Source organism: Pelophylax lessonae (assembly GCF_965119305.1).
Source record: "Pelophylax lessonae genome assembly, chromosome: 2".
Lineage (NCBI taxonomy): Eukaryota > Metazoa > Chordata > Amphibia > Anura > Ranidae > Pelophylax > Pelophylax lessonae.
Window position 1 is genome coordinate 354,833,978 of NC_138769.1, and position 17,847 is coordinate 354,851,824.

The 17,847-nt window shown below is 41.0% G+C and overlaps 1 protein-coding gene across 2 annotated transcripts in view; it reads right to left on the reverse strand.

Moving 5' to 3' along the window:
• The window catches only part of MYOM3 (myomesin 3), a 92,254-nt gene that overhangs the window by 72,508 nt on the left and 1,899 nt on the right, over positions 1 to 17,847 (reverse strand). The window contains exons 2-6 of one of the 2 annotated variants that reach the window (XM_082244303.1): positions 8,522 to 8,663; positions 4,325 to 4,524; positions 1,671 to 1,724; positions 1,267 to 1,394; positions 272 to 455 (exon numbers count right to left, since the gene is read on the reverse strand). In XM_082244303.1, the coding sequence (XP_082100429.1) occupies positions 272 to 455; positions 1,267 to 1,394; positions 1,671 to 1,724; positions 4,325 to 4,524; positions 8,522 to 8,663 (708 nt within the window). The remainder of the gene's footprint in view (positions 1 to 271; positions 456 to 1,266; positions 1,395 to 1,670; positions 1,725 to 4,324; positions 4,525 to 8,521; positions 8,664 to 17,847) is intronic. The other variant, XM_082244304.1, reaches the window with a different exon arrangement.

The following is a 17,847-nucleotide window of genomic DNA, read 5'->3' on the forward strand; positions in this document are numbered from 1 at the left end:
TGCTTGCATTTACAAAAATTATTTTAAGCATTTAATAATCAACACATGGTGGAAGTAATATGTGTCTTGAAGTTCAGCTTTAAAGATGAAATATAATTGGTTGCTATAGATCACAGAACATCATTAGTCTTTATTCTGTTTTGATCCAAATAGATCTATATGTTTTGAATATTATCCACTTCTGTTTACATGTGAGATCCCCCTTACAGTATTACCGGTCTAGATGTCAGTATTGTTATAAATTATTTGCAGAAAAAGTAGCATAAATTACCCAATGCCGTTTTAAGGGAAATAGGTGCACTAGGCTCGGATTGATCACTGACTCCATATTTGTTCACAGCTTGTACCCGGAAGTTGTAGGATTTCTCTTTATCAAGATCCAGCACGGAAAGCCTTGGAGAAGACAAGGGTCCTTCCAGGTTGATCCTCTCCCATTTGTTGCTTCCTTCAACAGACTAAAAAATAGTGACACAGATAGTAAACATCTAAATATATTTCAGAGGGAGGGGAATATTAAAGCTGGTGATACACTGTGCGAATGTTGGCCGGTTCTAGCTGAACCAGCTAAATTTGTTATGTGGGTGGGTCTGTTGGCCCCCTCCTGCCCGACATCTTTTAATTGAAAAATTGAAGTAATCTGGCACAAAAGTGCTAACCAAACTGCATCCAATCAGTTGCAGCTACTGTTCAGGTCGTCTGCCAGCATAGAGCTTTGACTATTACCGCAGTTAGAGTGAACAGAGGAAAGATATTTTGTTTTTCTGTTGAATATACTATTCTGGTATACGCTCTTACATATTTTTCCATTTAAAAAATATCTAATAGTGAAAGAGCACTATTAGATATTTTTTTACTAAGGGGTAGAGAATGTTTACTTAGCAAGATTAACAATCACTTAGCTTAGTGAATAAAGAGATACTATGTCCACTGTAAATACCCAACCATGTGGAAATTTAATAAAATGAATAAGTAATTTAGTAAAACAACCCCATTGAGTTTAGATAGATAAATCCTCCAGGGCAGCCAGATCAGTTTATTTCATTCTTTAAATATTGAATTAGAAAATAATCCATTCCTATTTTGAATTTATTTATTAATTTAACTGCATAATGTGGTAATGCAAGTAGATAAAAATACAGTACCAATACCAACTTACATAATAATAGGATATTGTTTTTGCATTTATTCATTTTCTTGTACACAGTTATAATTTATTGTGTTTATCAATATTGCGATGTAGCTGATTAAAAATGAATGAATTAATACCTTTTCTACATTGTATTTTAGAGGCTCCTTGCCACGAGGATCTGGCTCTTCCCAACAAAGTACAACATAGTCCTCTGTGATCTCAGAAGCCTGAACATTTCTTGGGGGTGAGGGCACCTTGACATCTTCTGAATTAGAAGAATGATACAAGATTTCATTGAATGAGAACACATAGCACATATATTGAAAAGGACATGTTTGTTCATTATTCATTTAGATAAAATGCGGAAAACACTGAGAAGGCTGCACACAAGTAGTTGAAGAGAGGGGAGACATTTGGTACATACCAAACACAAAAAAAAAAAAGATGTGGTTACCATGACCCCAGCTATCGCAACCTGTTCATCACATAATGTTCCTTAGCACACATAAAAGATGTAATCTAGAATGCAGTACTTACTGACCTTTCAGTTCACCTCTGTTCACAGTAATTTTCCTTCCTTCATTATATGGTATTACTGAATATAAGAAGAGATTAGTCAGAATAACATTTCTAAAAAATACTCTATCATTGATGCAGCCATTCTGTTGCTGGGCATATCACAAAAAGAAGTAGACTGTTCTTTATAACAGATACACCTGGGTCAACAGTAGGGAACAAAAGCTGGAAAGTCAATAGATCAGAAGAACACAATCACTTAGATGCTTTCATAAGCAGGACTCAATTAATATTCACTTGATGTTCCTGACTTCTTTAAGCTTTAGAAAGACTTATGGCCAAAATGTCTCCAACTTTAGATACACAAAAACACATTAGGTTGTAGTCTTCGCAATGTTAGAAGGATCACTTTTAGTGTACTTATAAGAACAAGAAATCAAAACACTGATGTGTAAAACCACTTACTCACCCAGCGCTAAAAACCACTATAAGAACAAGCAATTAATGCATAAAACCATAAAGGTGAAAGCTGCTGCTATAAAAAAGAGAAATCTAAAACAGGGTGCAACAAATATAGCTTGCATAAACTGATTTGTGACACTAGCAGCGCTACAGGATATATATATCATAAATAATTAAAATATTTAAAACATCATGGCTAAGAATGGTTGATCAACAAACAATAAAATAATAATAAAATATGTCCATCAGTGGTCAAAACCTCCTGCTGATGTATAGGTAAGCATTCGTCCAAAGTACAGTCCCAAGTACCAGAGCAAGTAGTAGCATGGAACAGAGTGCGGCTAGTAAAAATGTCCGTGTACCACCACCAGCAAGCCATGATCACCCATCAGATTGGAAACTCACCAAATCACGGATAAAAACAGGCCTGTAAATGTCAACGCTGGCTCCTCCACCGAGACCAATTACACCAACCGTGTCCCTTACTTCCTCCTTGGTCCAGAAATAATACATGTAGGGTACCCCTATACAGTCAGAGCGTTATGGTGACTTTCCTCCATTTATGGCCCCATGCTTTGGGTCATTCGTTGTCTTCATAAATCTCTTTTTTGCTCAGAGACTCTGCAGAGCTGAATCATCAACTTCATAGACCATGGTTCCAACCATTATTGGAAGCAAAATAATCGATTATTGATAATTGATTATTTTGCTTCCAATAATGGTTGGAACCATGGTCTATGAAGTTGATGATTCAGCTCTGCAGAGTCTCTGAGCAAAAAAGAGATTTCTGAAGACAACGAATGACCCAAAGCATGGGGCCATAAATGGAGGAAAGTCACCATAACGCTCTGACTGTATAGGGGTACCCTACATGTATTATTTCTGGACCAAGGAGGAAGTAAGGGACACGGTTGGTGTAATTGGTCTCGGTGGAGGAGCCAGCGTTGACATTTACAGGCCTGTTTTTATCCGTGATTTGGTGAGTTTCCAATCTGATGGGTGATCACGGCTTGCTGGTGGTGGTACACGGACATTTTTACTAGCCGCACTCTGTTCCATGCTACTACTTGCACTGGTACTTGGGACTGTACTTTGGACAAATTTTTAGTGTACTGTTTATGCATCAAAATCAGATGATTTATTGAGCACACTATACCTTTAAAGTTGACTTTTGGTCTCTATACAAGGCACCGTTAGTACATTACTGGACTGCCACAATATACAGAAGCATTATTTTTATTTTAAAATGCTTGACCTTTCATCACTAAAAAGCAGCCCGTAATCTCCAGTCAAGGTTTTACCTAGGCTGAAATGATTTCATCAGTATTTCCTCAGTCTCCTTTTACTCAGTAATTAGACTGCAGCATTTTAACTTTGTAGCACAAAGTGAAAGGCTTAAGCTGGGGGGTTGACCTCTGTCATAAATTTATAAACACAGCTAAAGCCGGCCATACGTAATTCCTTTTTTTCTTTCGAGGGTTGAATGAAAAAAACAAGTCAATTCCCTCCTCCACACATTCAATGTGAATGGGGGACTCCTTCCCACTGAGCTACTGTATTCTGACAGCGAAGAAACGTCCCCTCTGTCGGTATACAATGATCAATGTCGCTGGCTAAAGCAGGTGGCACTGATGGTTGGACATTAATCGGATAGGCTTGTTGTACACAAGTTGATCAATAGATTGACTTGTATACAACAAGCCTGCCCTTACAAGGAATGAAATCCCTGCTGGACCAGCCAAATTTTGGATCCATGTATGGTCGGCTTAAGAATAGTACTGGCACCAGGATACACATGATTGTATGATCTATGATACATCATCTCAAGCTAGCTGTAGATTTTTTCTAATTCCTGGAGTTGGGCTTTAATTAAGTATCCAGCAGTATATTGGCCAAAAGGCAGCATATTGCGTTCAGAGGGTAAAAGGACTGCACTGTAATGAGTTGGGATTAAACTTGGGATCTGGACTGAAAGCTTTTTGTGGTTCTGTTATATACAGGCAGCAGCATATATACATTTGACTACAAAGCTGAAAATAGAGATGTGATGGCCATTGGGTTTTAGTTTTTAAAAGTAAACTCGTAATCCATGTTGTAAAATTCACTTCTCAACATTACAAAATTATTTTTATTGATGTTCACATTATTGTTCACACATGTAAATGACAGTTTACATTGTATTGATGATTGAGTAAATACTATGGGTTCAGAACAAACCTATTGTTCTTTCTTCCAGTGTTGGATCTCTTGTAGTCACAAGATCACTTGGTTTTGATGGATGGCTGACACCAACCTGGTTGAGCGCTCTTACTCTGAACTGATATGTATGCCCAGGAATAAGACCAGATACAGGATATCGGCAGATCTTTGCTGGAATTTCATTGCACCTCTTCCACTCTTTTGTTGAAGTATCAAAGCTTAAGGAAAGCAAAAAGCATTTTTGCAGTGTATGGTTACTAAATGTTTTTACATTTTTATCTCCTTACCTTTTCATATTTTTATTAAAGTTTATACAGTGTGGGTATTCCAAGTGATATTTAAAATCTATCTAAAACCAAAACCTATCATTTAGAGCAATCTAAAAAGTTTCAATATATCACATATGTGCACCCAAATGAAAAGGAAAAGCTCATAGTGTAGTATGAATGTAAAACGATTTAATAAAGCAAAAATACAAATAAAACACTGACCAAACAGTGCAACGCATAAAAAACAGAATCCAATGGAAAAATATAAAGAGCAAAACATGAACTGATCTCTCACATCATAAGCCACCACACTAAGTAATCAGAGTGGCAACTGGACCTCGGGCATGCATTGGTAGCTCTATGGCTCTACGGCTGTTTTCAGGAGCCACCAGTGTGGTGGCTTATGATGTGAGTGATCATTTCATGTTTTGCCCCCTGTATTTTTCCATTGGATTCTGTTTTTTATGCGTTGCACTGTTTGGTCAGTGTTTTATTTTGTATTTTTGCTTCATTAAACCCTTTCACATTTATGCTACACTATGAGCTTTTCCTTTTCATTTTGATGCACATATGTGATATATTGAAACTCTCAATCGTTTGGAGGAAGATTCCTGCAGAGGTTATTTCGATCTTCACGTTTTTCCAGGATAAAGACATCAGTAGATATACACGCTATTGCTGTCCTATAATTTAGAGAGCCTATAGCTCTGGTGAGTGCGACATTTATCTATATGGTGGAGGATAACTATAACGAGTGATTACTGCTTATCATCTCAGCACTGGATCACCTTAGTGAACATTTACTTGGATTAATTTTCTAGGACTTTTTTCTGTGTTTACGTTTTTTATTAATTATTGAGCGCTGCAACATTTTTATCTATATCATTTAGAGCAGAGAATAATTATAATCCCTGTCAGTTTTTTGCCATCTGTGGGGTTGATTTATTAAAGGCAAATAGACTGCACTTTCCAAGTTCAGTTGCACTTTGCATGTGCAGTTGTTCCAGAGCTTAGTAAATAAGATGAGGCTTCACTTTATAAAAAATACCCAGTAACATGCAAGGAAAAAAAACAAAAGCAGCATTTTTGCATACACAAAATTGGATAATGGATCTTCTTATCATTTGCTAATCTCTGGAGCACGTGCACTTCCAGAGTGCATCTGCATTTGAAGAGTGCAAGGTCTATTTGCCTTTGGTAAATCAACCCCTTTTGTCTCATTGGCAAGGTTTGCCTTCTTTTTCTATCCTGTAGACACAACAGGAAGTTAGATGAAATCTTCCCAAAGTGAGGAAAATCACCTCTCAGACAGTTGACACCGGAACAAGTGTCCCCATTGCAAGGTTCCTCCTAAATTCTAAAATGGTTGTGATTTTTTTTTCTTTGCCAGTAACACAATGCCTGTCCAAGGATAACAATGGTCACTCACAGTACTGTATTTATTGAAAAGCAACCCTGTTATCCTTAGACAGGACTATAGAACACCCCCCCCCCCCCCCACTGTTCACCCCCATAACATGTACTGTAGACCTCAGAGAGCATTGGGAACAATATAATTGATAAGAGTGCATAACAGGCAGAAAGTTATCAGCTCACAAGATTTCGGACAGGGTCAAAATAAATGCTTGGACATAGGTGTGCGCAAGGGGTGTGCCTGGGCACAACCTAATCACCAGGGTTTCCAACCATGCAGTGTCTGTAAAAAGCCAGAAGCTACTGTATAAAAGCCAGGAGCACATGTGCTCGGGGTCTTTGGGCTGGACAGCGTAATCCTGGAGGGAGGGGGCGGCTGCCTCCTCCTCTGTAGAGGTGCCATGCGGCCTCAGGTAGTCAACCTGAGGGCCTGGAGAGTGCTAGTGAGGAACTGAATCCAGAGGCCCGGGAATCTGACTGAAAGGGGAAACACTAGAGGATCTGATTCTGCAGTACAGTGAGTACAGATCTATGTCAAAGGGCCTGACCTGAGGGGGGCCACCCCTGCAGCTAGAAGAGTCAGTGTACGGGTGTCAGTAAAGGGGATGCTAGTGAGTGTCCCGAAGATAATGTAGATTCACCAATTCTATTGCTGGAGAGAAAAGTGCAAGGACACTTAACCTTTTCCATACATGTGGCAGTATGGATTAAGCAGTACAGCTGCTTCCACAAACAACACGGTGAGTCCAAGCAAGAGTTGTTCTTATCAATTGTGAATAGTTACAGTTGGAGTATCCCACTATTCCCTTCTCCCATCCAAGTTCCAAAATAAACACTAAAAACCAATACCCCTGGACTGTTTATTGTATGACAAGCCATCGGGAGTAAGGAGGGATGTGTGATCTGTTCTCAAAGTGACTGTGTGCTGGTAATCAGAGGTGGCAAGAGAAGTCATTATACAGCAAGCACTACGGGAACAGTGCTACATATTTAAAGTGGAAGTAAAAACAAAAGCTAACTAACTCTAAACCTACTTTCACTCTCATTCTTAGCCTAAACTATCTAACCCTGTAGAGAAAAGATTGCTACACTTGCCTGTTTTGAGCCACTCTGGTCCGGTCCCAGGCTGAGCTGTCAGCAGTGGCTTCAGTATGTAGGACAGGCAGCAACAACAGATGCCCTATAGTAAGTCTATGGGTGACGTCACTTCTTAGCCATTGTCATCTGTCTCCTGTAGACAGAAGGAACCGCTGGAGACCAGACCGGCTTCAGAATAGGTAAGTATAGCGATCTTTTCTTTACAGGGTTGGATAGATTAGGCTTAGAATGCGGCTGGGAGTAGAATTAGAGCTAGTTAGATTTTTCCTTTACTTCCACTTTAACAGACGTCCATTGTTAGGTGTACATACACTTTAGGGCAAATAGTTAGAAAAAAAAAATATCCAATCTTTTCATAAGATTTACTTTATTGTGTGTGAAATACCATAAATTAGGTGTCAAGCCGTTACATAGGTAGGATTTCTGAGGAATTTGTTTTTTTACGACAAACATATGTAGTGTGAAAATTTTTTTTACAGAAAAATGTCAGTAAACAATGCAGATATACATGATGCTGAATTGTTTTTTTATACTGAATTGAATGCAGTAAACGGTCAGAAATAAGATTCATTTGCTGGTAGTCTGTACTTCCAAATGTGCAGAATGATTGCCTTCTATAGCACATGGTAGTGCAAGGGCTATGTTTGCCCATGTGGAGGTGCACAGGTGTTCCGTGCTTTTCTGTGCTGGCAGTACCATTCATTTCAATTTGGTCGTACTGGCTGCACAGACACAGCTGCTACTCCCAATTTGAGTCGTGTAGGTGAACATTTATGGGATGTCAATTTTCATTTTTTCGAGGTGATTAAAGTGGAGCTCCCACCAAAACTGGAAGCTCTGCTTGTTTGGCACTTTTTTTGGGGGGGGGGGGGGGGACCGGATACCTGGTTTTGACAGGTACCTGCTCCCACTTCGAGCTCAGATCGCCGTGGCAATCTACGAGCATGTTCGGCCCATCCTCCTTCCCCCAGCAGCCTTCTGGGACACACACAGGTCCCAGAAGACTACGGGACCATTCACAAAGTGCAGCACAACTCACGCACGAGCAGTAGGAAACTGGCTATGAAGCCGTAAGGCTTCACAGCTGGTTTCCCTTGATTACAATACCAACACCGGAACCCGAAGCTGATTGAAGAATTGGCTTGTGTGCCAACATCGCTGGTTTTTTGCATAGGTAAGTGTCCTTATAATAAAAGTCTGCAGCTGCAGTATTTGTAGCTGCTGACTTTTAATTTTTTATTTTTTTTTGGAGACTGAAGCTCCTCTTCAAAGTTTTTTTTTTTAAATTTTAGGGACATGTCCAGAAATTCTGGTGCCTCTCTTTTCCAAAAAATTGAAGAGATATGTATGATGGGCTTCTGTTGTCTTTTGCTAATCAAGAATGACTGCATGTAGTAATGATAATGGCAGCAAAAGTGCTCTCATAGGTACTTACCTCTCAATGTAGTAACCGCACACAGGACTGCCTCTATCATCACTTGGAGGAATCCAAGATAACACTAGACAATCCATTTGTATGTCGTTGCACTGCACACAGAGTGGTGATCCTGGCACACCGGCATTCTCTGGCTCAGCATCTATTCCATAACAAAAATATACAGTAATGCCATGGTCAGTTTATAAAGCCACAATAGGCACCTCAAAGATCCCTACCATTACTTTACTGTTTCCTGATTAGTTGTTCCCTTATTTATTATCCTGTCAGATATGTATTTCACTCCAACAGGTAAGACAAAAAGACAATGGAATTTGAGATATAAACAACTTTCATAAAATTCATTTTAAATTGCTGTAGGATTTGGCTTTGTAACCTTACATATGTTTTTTCTTTTTGAAAATATAAATATAAAGTATTGGAAATTAAACTATGTTTATACCAGTATAGCTTACTTTTGTTTAACCACCTCAACACTTGCACCTGTATACCTCTAAGACCCCTTTAAGATGGACGTTCCAATTAAATTCACCTGTCAGTTTTTCAGGCTGACTTGATTGGAAGGTCCGTTCACCCCTATGGACAGGTGGGTGTAAACAGTCTTGTGTCTGCTTACGCCCACCTACCTCTGGGTCTAATCAGGCCTGCTAAAAAAAAAACAGAGAGGATTCCATCTTCTCCCTTTTAGATGAAGCGAATTGAGTTAGCTGGCTGGGTGTAATCGGACAGCACAGTCCATTTACTCCCATCCACCAATAGAGTAGAGTGCGTTCTGCCCATGTCCACTCTGCAGATACTGAGCAGACACGGTTGTATTTCTGCCCACTCTGCTCCAATCAGCAGGACATCAACTCACAGAACCCCTACTGATCGCAACAGAATCTGTCCCATTTGAAAGGGGCTTTAGGCTCCATTCACACAGGTGCTGAGGCCTGTAGACCATGAATGGTCTGGTTGTTTATATGGGTGACTTGAGCCACTAAGTGCTTTGTGCAGGCAGCCCATTAAAGTGTATGGGGACGCAGCAGCTGCATGGACAGAGCTGCTTGTCCTAATCTGACAGGCACGCAGATGTAGGTGAGTAGCCCTGAATGCATTTGTCTGTGTTTGGGACCCCTCACCAGCACCCACCTGTCAGACTAGGACAAGCAGCTGTACTATGTCCCCATACACTTAGGGTTCATGTACACACCAAATGAGTTGACCACCAGTCATGGGAAAAATGCTAACAAATCGTGGCAAAATTGAGGCGCAATTTTACCTTGATTTTGCTGCATTTTGAGGCCGACGGTTAAAACGTTTCTATCCTGAACGCGATTATTTCGCGTTCAGGAAGGGGAGATTGGGTTGAACTTCCCCTAACCACTTCAAAACTCTTGTAAAAGCCTATGTGTGCATGGACCCAATGCTGCAGCGACTGCCCGATTCCCCCCCCTCTCCACTCCCTGTGACAGCATTATGAAGAAAAGTAGTTTATTGTACTATCTGTCACTTTTTGAAATCAGTGTGGCCATGCAGGGCTCTGCCCACATGCACGTGGCATTCATTCACATAGTTCTGTGTGTGCATGAACTACAAGCCCCGACATCCTTTGTGGTTGACGGCTTGTAGTTCTCAATGAACCACTATGGTGCTGTGGAGCTCTTCCAGTCAGATTCTATCTGCTTGCCCATACAGAATGTACAGGCACACAGATACACTGACAGATCTGCAGGAGACCTGCATGGCACCAATGATCTGCTGATCACTGGTGCAATGCTTTACAGGCTCCAAAAAAATAAAAAAATGCACATTTTCTGGCAAAAACGGGGGTGGGGCAGGGTATCATGTCCATGGCAACAGGGGAAGAGTTGCAGGGTGTAGAAGAGACACTCTAAACATTTTTTTAGAGTGTAAGTCCTATATCCAAGGTTCTCAAGTGGTTAATCAATGCTCAGGTATGTATTCGTTAAAGTTTTTATCGTATGTGTCTGTGGACTTTGCCATGGTTTTATTGCACTATCAGTTGTGTTGTATTAGCAGGGTATTTTAGACAGCAAAGTAAGTTCACAAACAATTATTGCATAAATCTATAATAAGTTTTTAAATATCCCCAGTTTCTGGCTTGTTTTGCCAGTGAGTTTTCATTAAGCATTTAATGAATGCAGAAAAAATAGCCATTCCAAGTTGATAATATAAAATTAAATTTCATAAAAAAAATAGACAAGCACATCGATACAAATTATTCACTCTCTCCCAAATGCTTCTAAAGCTTAACATCATCCTATTGTGTGTGTGTGTGTATATATATATATATATATATATATATATATATATATATATGGGCGGCACAGTGGTGTAGTGGTGGTTAGCACTTTCACCTAGCAGCAAGAGGGTCGCTGGTTCAAATCCCAACCACGACACTACCTGCCTGGAGTTTGCATGTTCTCCCTGTGCCTGCGTGGGTTTCTTCCAGGTACTCCGGTTTCCTCCCACACTGCAAAGACATGCTGGTAGGTTAATTGAATCCTGTTTAAAAAATTGGCCCTACTGTGTATGTATGTGAGTTAGGGACCTTAGATTGTAAGCTCCTTGAGGGCAGGGACTGATGTGAATGTACAATGTATATGTAAAGCGCTGCATAAATTGACAGCGCTATATACGGTAAGTACCTGAAATAGATAAATATATATATATGATAGCCAATGTCTGCCACCGCACACAAATCAGGGATAAACAAAAGGCCTGGGTGCACAGCAGAGACTGCAGCGCATATAAACCAAAAATAGAGCGGCACTCACGGGTCTTGAACGGTGAACGCACAATGACGGTTTTAATCAACGTTTCGACGAGGCACAAGCTCATCTTTCTCAGGAGGAATCTACTTCCATCCTGAGGAAGACGAGCTTGTGCCTCGTCGAAACGTTGATTAAAACCGTCATTGTGTGTTTACCTTTCAAAACTCGTGAGTGCCGCTCTCTTTTTTGGTATATATATATATATATATATATATATATATATAATATACTGTATATATACACACTGTATATACTGTATATAGTAGTGGTTATTATACATAACATATTATTTTGTTACTACTTAAATAGAAACGTTAAAACCAAAACTATACCATAGTGCTGAATAGAATGGAAAGAGTGTAGAACTTAAAATTTTTTTACTACATGCTTTGTTTGCATGTGGCATGCTGTAAGCTTTATCTGTACTGTGATTGATCTTCTTCTCTAAGAGATAAGAGAATTTCATATTGGGTTCATAAACCTCTGGGTAAAAAGGTTAAAGGATAACTTGGTGTTACAACTAGACTGGTGTTCTAGCACACTAGTGTTAACAGTACATCATGGAATTTTTATTTTTTACCATTGTTGCAGTCTTATAACTGCATTTGGTAATAAATATATAGAGATAATATTCAGCATGTTCATTCCCTTTTATTTTACTTTAATTTACAATTTTCTTCACAAATTTCTCAAAATGAAGTCCAGCAAAAGTGACAGGGTCAGAATACAAAATTTTAGTAAAATATTGTTTTCCTAAAAGTGCCCAGTATCTACAGGCTTTAAAAAAGCAGCACAAAAAGCAAACACAATGTGCATAGTTACCTATGGTAACAGTAGCAGTGCACTTTCTGGAGCCTTTATTATGTATAGAAACTTCTTTTCCTCTGCATTCTATATCACCAATCACATTCAACTTTCAAAAAAGAGGTCTGAATGTGATTAGCAGCTGTAAGAAATGTAATCCTGCCAAAAAAATAAAAGTAACCCCCCCCCCCCTCAACTGGAACCTGCCCATGGCATTTCTTAAAAAAAAAAAAATACAGTTTGGATCATTTTCTTTTCTTGCAGCTTTTAGGCCAGATTGGTCATGTTACATGCACTCCTTCTTCCTTAGCATTGTGTGCTTTTTCTCATCCTGGACTGAAGGGTGCTCAAGTCTAGTAGTACTGTAAGCTCCAGGGGGCATGTCCATGGCAGCCTACACTCACAGGAAGTGGGTTGGATAACGTGGGATATTGGCAATAATTTTTGGCATTATCATTTTTTCAAGTCAGTTTCCTTTAAAACAGATATTTCAGTTTTGGTTAGCTGCCAGGTAAGTTAAAGTAGAACTATAGGCACATTTAAAAAAAATAATTTTTGGATAGAACAAGGGAGGGTTATAACCCCTTATAGATTTCTTTTGCCCATCTATGTCCTATTTGGGAGATTTCACTTCACTTTTCCTGTGCCATAGCCAAACAGGAAGTGACAGAAAATCCCTGCAAATTAGGGAATTTCTTGGGGACCCACAGGTCACCAGAACTAGTGCCCCCATTGGAAGATTTCCCCTCTATTACTTTTCTGGGGACAACCCAAAATGTGGGATTTTCTTTTGCTTTCACTTTCAATGATAATGGTAAACAGCACAGTTAGAGAGGGTGAATCTCCTGAATCTCAACTCAAAAAGTTTTTCCACCAGCTTCTAAAAATTACTCCTTCTGTTTAAATCAGTGCTTCACAACCCTCAGGTCATGGCCTCCCTCCTGCCAAGCCATGGCTTTCTGTCACACTGCTATCATACCCAGGCGCGGACTAACCCAGTTTACATGAGACAGGCTCTTTGTGTGCAGCTATGTGTGGGGAGGGAGCTGCAGCAATCAGACATTCACCGTACACAGGTGACATGCACGGCAGTGATGTTCAATCTCATAGCAATTGTATGCGCCAGTCACCTCTTCTTCACAAACACCATATGGATCAATGCTGCACTTTATAGTTTGGCCTGCAGATGGTGTCCTCTCTACCACCCTTAGAGGCTTTCATGTTAGGAAGTTGACTGTTCCCTCTCAGATCTTATATTTGTCATCACCTGGGCAATAGATATATCACAGAGATATGGATATAGATGGATGATCACAAATTTTAAAACTCTTAGCAATGCTTCTTATATTCTGTTGTTGGCTTAACCCCTTCAATACAGTGCCCTTTCACCCCCTTCCTGCCCAGGCCAATTTTTAGCTTTCAGTACTGTCACACTTTAAATGACAATTGCGTGGTCATGATACACTGTACCCATATGAAATTTTTTTTATAATTTTTTCACACAAATAGAGCTTTCTTTTGGTGGTATTTAATCACCGCTGGGTTTTTTATTTCTTACTAGAAAAAAAGAAAAAAGACAGAAAATTTTGAAAAAAATTTAGTTTTTCTTATTTTCTGTCAGTAAATTTTGAAAATAGGTATTTTTTTCTCCTTCACTGATGGGCACTGATAGGCTGCACTGATGGGCACTGTTGAGGTGGCACCTATGGGCACTAATGAGGTGGCACTGATGAGGAGGTACTAATATGCCACATTGATGGGCACTGATAGGTGGCACTGATAGGCGGCACTAATGAGCATCGATAGACAGAACTGATGGGAACTGAAAGGTGGCACTGATGGGCATTGATAGGTGGCCCTGATAGGCAGCACTGATGGGCACTGATGGGCAGCACTTATGGGCACTGATGGGCAGCACTGATGGGCACTGACGGGTGGCACTGTTGGACACTGATGAGCAGCACAGATGAGAAGGCACTGATAAGCAATGACTGGCAGCACTATGGGTACTGATTGTGGGCACTGTGGGCACTGATTGTGGGCACTGTTTTTTTACTTTACTGTAATCTGTACTAGACGCCCCTTTGAGGAGGAGCCGCTGATCGGCTCTCCTCGCCACACATTCTGACAGCGTGAGGCGAGGAGAGCCGGTAAACAGGACTTCCTCATTTACATGTGACTGGCTGTGATTGGACACAGCCGATCACATGGGTAAAGAGCCTAGCCATTGACTCTTTACCAAGATTGGGGATCGCCGCACTGCGCACCCCCGCAGGTGCGCGAGAGCAGCCGTTCTGGGGCGCCGTCATATGATGTCGTCCCAGAATGAGAGCCGCTCCACTTTGTCATCATTTGACGGTGGGCGGGCAGCAAGTGGTTAAAGTGAATGTATGCTGTGTCCATGCAGAGGTGAGGAGAAAAAGCCCAGTGTAAGCTCTCAGTTCATCTGGCCAGAGCTTACTTGTGCAAGAACTCATCCAGACAGGTGTTGTTTGACATTCATTTAATGTGCATTTGAAACAATAGAGTAATCTTGATCAGTGGTTCTTAACTATTGGGTCACGACCCACTGGTCCTTGGTCCCACTGTTCCACTGACACCACTGGAAGAACTATTCTTACTTGGTGGCCACTATCCCAGTAACAAAACAAAAAAAAGGTTTATGGAGGTATTCCAGTTTTTGGCATTTTGTCTTTTTAAATTAGAGTAACTCATATTTTCGATTGATTACTGCCTTTTAAATACATATTTTGCATTCCCATACCTAAATTGTAAGAGGGGGTCATACACATGCAGTGGTTAAAATGCTTTGCTTCTCAACTGGGGCAAATTTAAGTCAGCCTTTCAGTTTTACAGTCAGCATTGCTTGTCAAATTCGCCCACTGAAGTCAATGGGAAGTGACACAACCGCAAGCCAAACACAGATGGCTTTTCAGAGAGGCAGTGGAGATTGAGCCTTGCCTAATGCTTAGTACACAAGAGCCTTTCAGACATAAAGCCGCACCTCGGACCCCCCCCTCCTCATTGGCTCACTGACTGCCAATCGGGAGGGCGAGTACCAGACAACCGAGTCTCTCGTGCAACATTGCTGGATCGAGAGGGGAGCTGCAGCACACTCTTAATGCATAGAATGCATTAAGATAAACAACCTTCTGCCTTTAGAACCACTTTAAGTTGCGAAGGAAGCAAATCTGATAGATTTTACAAGAAGGCCATTGGAGATATAAAAAGACATTGCAATTATTATTTCAATCAGTTTAAGCACCTGAATTAGACTTGGTATCAGCCTCTAGCAGTCCTTGTACAGCAGAGCTGAGGGGAGGGGGGGGGGGGGGGAGAGGCCAAAGGAGTCAGTAAGGTGTGCTACAATGTAAGGTGTTTGCTGATTTTAGTGATAAGTCAAAAACAGCTTGAGAAAGGTTTGGGGAACAAGACTAAAGTTGGGTTTCTGAATCCAAACCCCACTAAGTCAATGGGAGCCTAATGTTAAAAAAAAAAAACAGGTCTGGCTATTTTCTAGGCTAATAGGCTAGGGATTGTCAAACAAATGGCATGGAGTGCTGAGCACTGACATTGAAAAAATATAACAAAGAAATAAAAAGTGAAAAAAAATGTGTTTGTCTGGGAGTAGTGATCTTAGTAATACCTAAAGTGGTTCAAAAGCCTTAAGGTTTTTCACCCTAATGTATTCTTTGCATTAGGGTGAAAAACCTTCTGTGCTGCAGCTCCCCCCAGACCCCCCCTTTTCTTTACCCCCCAGATCCCCCCTTTTCCTTACCCCCCAGATCCCCCCTTTCATTACCCCCAGATCCCCCCTTTTCCCTACCCCCCAGACCGCCCCCTTTTCTTACCCCCCAGATTCCCCCCTTTTCCTTACCCGACCCCATCCGATCCAGTGATGTGCAAAAGCACAGCGGCTCCTGCTGCTGTGTCTCTCCTCATTAGACAGATTGATAACACCGGGAACGATTGGCTCCCGCTGCTGTCAATCAAACCTGGTGACACAGGAGCAGGGGGTGGGGTCATGTTCTGCTGTCTGTGTCAACAGATGCAGCAGCAGTACTTGGGAGGGAGGGAGCACACACGAGTGAAAGTGTCTTTCCCTGGGGGCACTAGATGAAGAGGAGGAATCGGGAGTGTTGGCGGGGGACCGCAGAAGAAGAGGATCAGGGCTGCTCTTTGCAAAATCATTGCACAGAGTAGGTAAGTAAAGGCATGTTTATTATTTTTATTAAAAAACAAAACAAAAATAAACTAAGTTTTATAACCACTTTAAAATGAAACACAAAAAATGCAAAAGTAACATTCCAGGGGGACACTCTGACCCTGCATGTTAGGGGGCATATCTGTGGGATCTATGCAACAAACTACAGCAACACTGACATTTACAAAACAGTGTGTCTAAATTGTCGGCAAAATGACATGTTATGTTTCTAAACAAAGCAAACAGGAAGTCTATTCATCTATACCAGACCCTTTTCCTAGACGAGGGCCTGATATGGATGTCAATGGGCAATCCCAACACACAAAAAATGGCATGGAGTTCCCCTGATGAGACTTCCTGATGACGCAATCCACAAAATGCATTGTGGTCTAAGCATCGCCTGGAAACTCTAACCAGTGACGTAATTTCCTCTGGAATCGGTGGAGCGCACACCGACCGCTGCCACGCTACCAGACTAACAGGGAGAGACGTACTCTGCACAGCTGGCACTCCTCAAGTGGTGGGACGCATGCTGACCGCTGCCACGCTACCAGTCTATCAGAGAGAAATAGATTCTACATGGCTGGCATTTATACTGAGCAACTTCTTCTTCCTGTGCCAGGAGGGCCCTTTATATGTAAGCACCCAATCTATATTCTTTTGCTTCATGATTTTATAATAAAGGCAGGATTACACTATTTGCGGATTCTTGTTTCCCATTTATACCCACTGAATGAGTGATCCAGGGGACCCTTTCAGGAGGAGAGAGGAAAAAGAAAGTGTCCATTTCCAGGGATCTAGATTGCTGATTAAGCGCTTTAGGTCTGTGTGACCTACGTATTTTTGGTGAGCACATACATGTATCACAGCTCATGAGGTGGATTACATTCAATTGGCACATCTTAGTTGGGCAATATTGCACGGAATTTTTTTGGAAACACTTAAAAATTGCCTTTTATCCTTGTATTTTATATTACGTATTCACAGACGTTAATCACATGATTATATATACTTCTTATATACACTAAAGCACCGCATATAGGGTCTTAACAGTATTCGTATGTTTGTGCACTTCACTTGTACTATATCGATGTAGCAATATTTCCAGGCATTGGGCCTGAGGTGGGTCTGCCATTGTTACCGGTAACACATCCAACACATTTAAGTTGAAATCCCAAGTGTGAGAGCTGAGACAATGACCATTCCGGCATCTTTGGTTTGTTTTGTTTATTTTGTGATGGGGATGGGAGAAGGGAATGAGTGGGATACTCCTCTGGCTCAACTAGGTTTAACTGGGACACTTTGTAGGAAAAATGTCTGTTAGTGCTGCCCTAATGCCAGCTGAATGTCGACCAACTTTTTCCGACGCTTGAAAATACTTTTTTTTGCTGAAATGTGCTGAAACTTCGGCTTTAATTCCTTGGTTAGCTCAGAAGATCCAGGACTGTAATAACTCTTGACTCTTCCACTCTGTCTAGCTCAAAAGTCCTGCGAATGGCTCCCTCCAGCCCTTCACTGACTGAGGTAGCTCCTTGTACCTG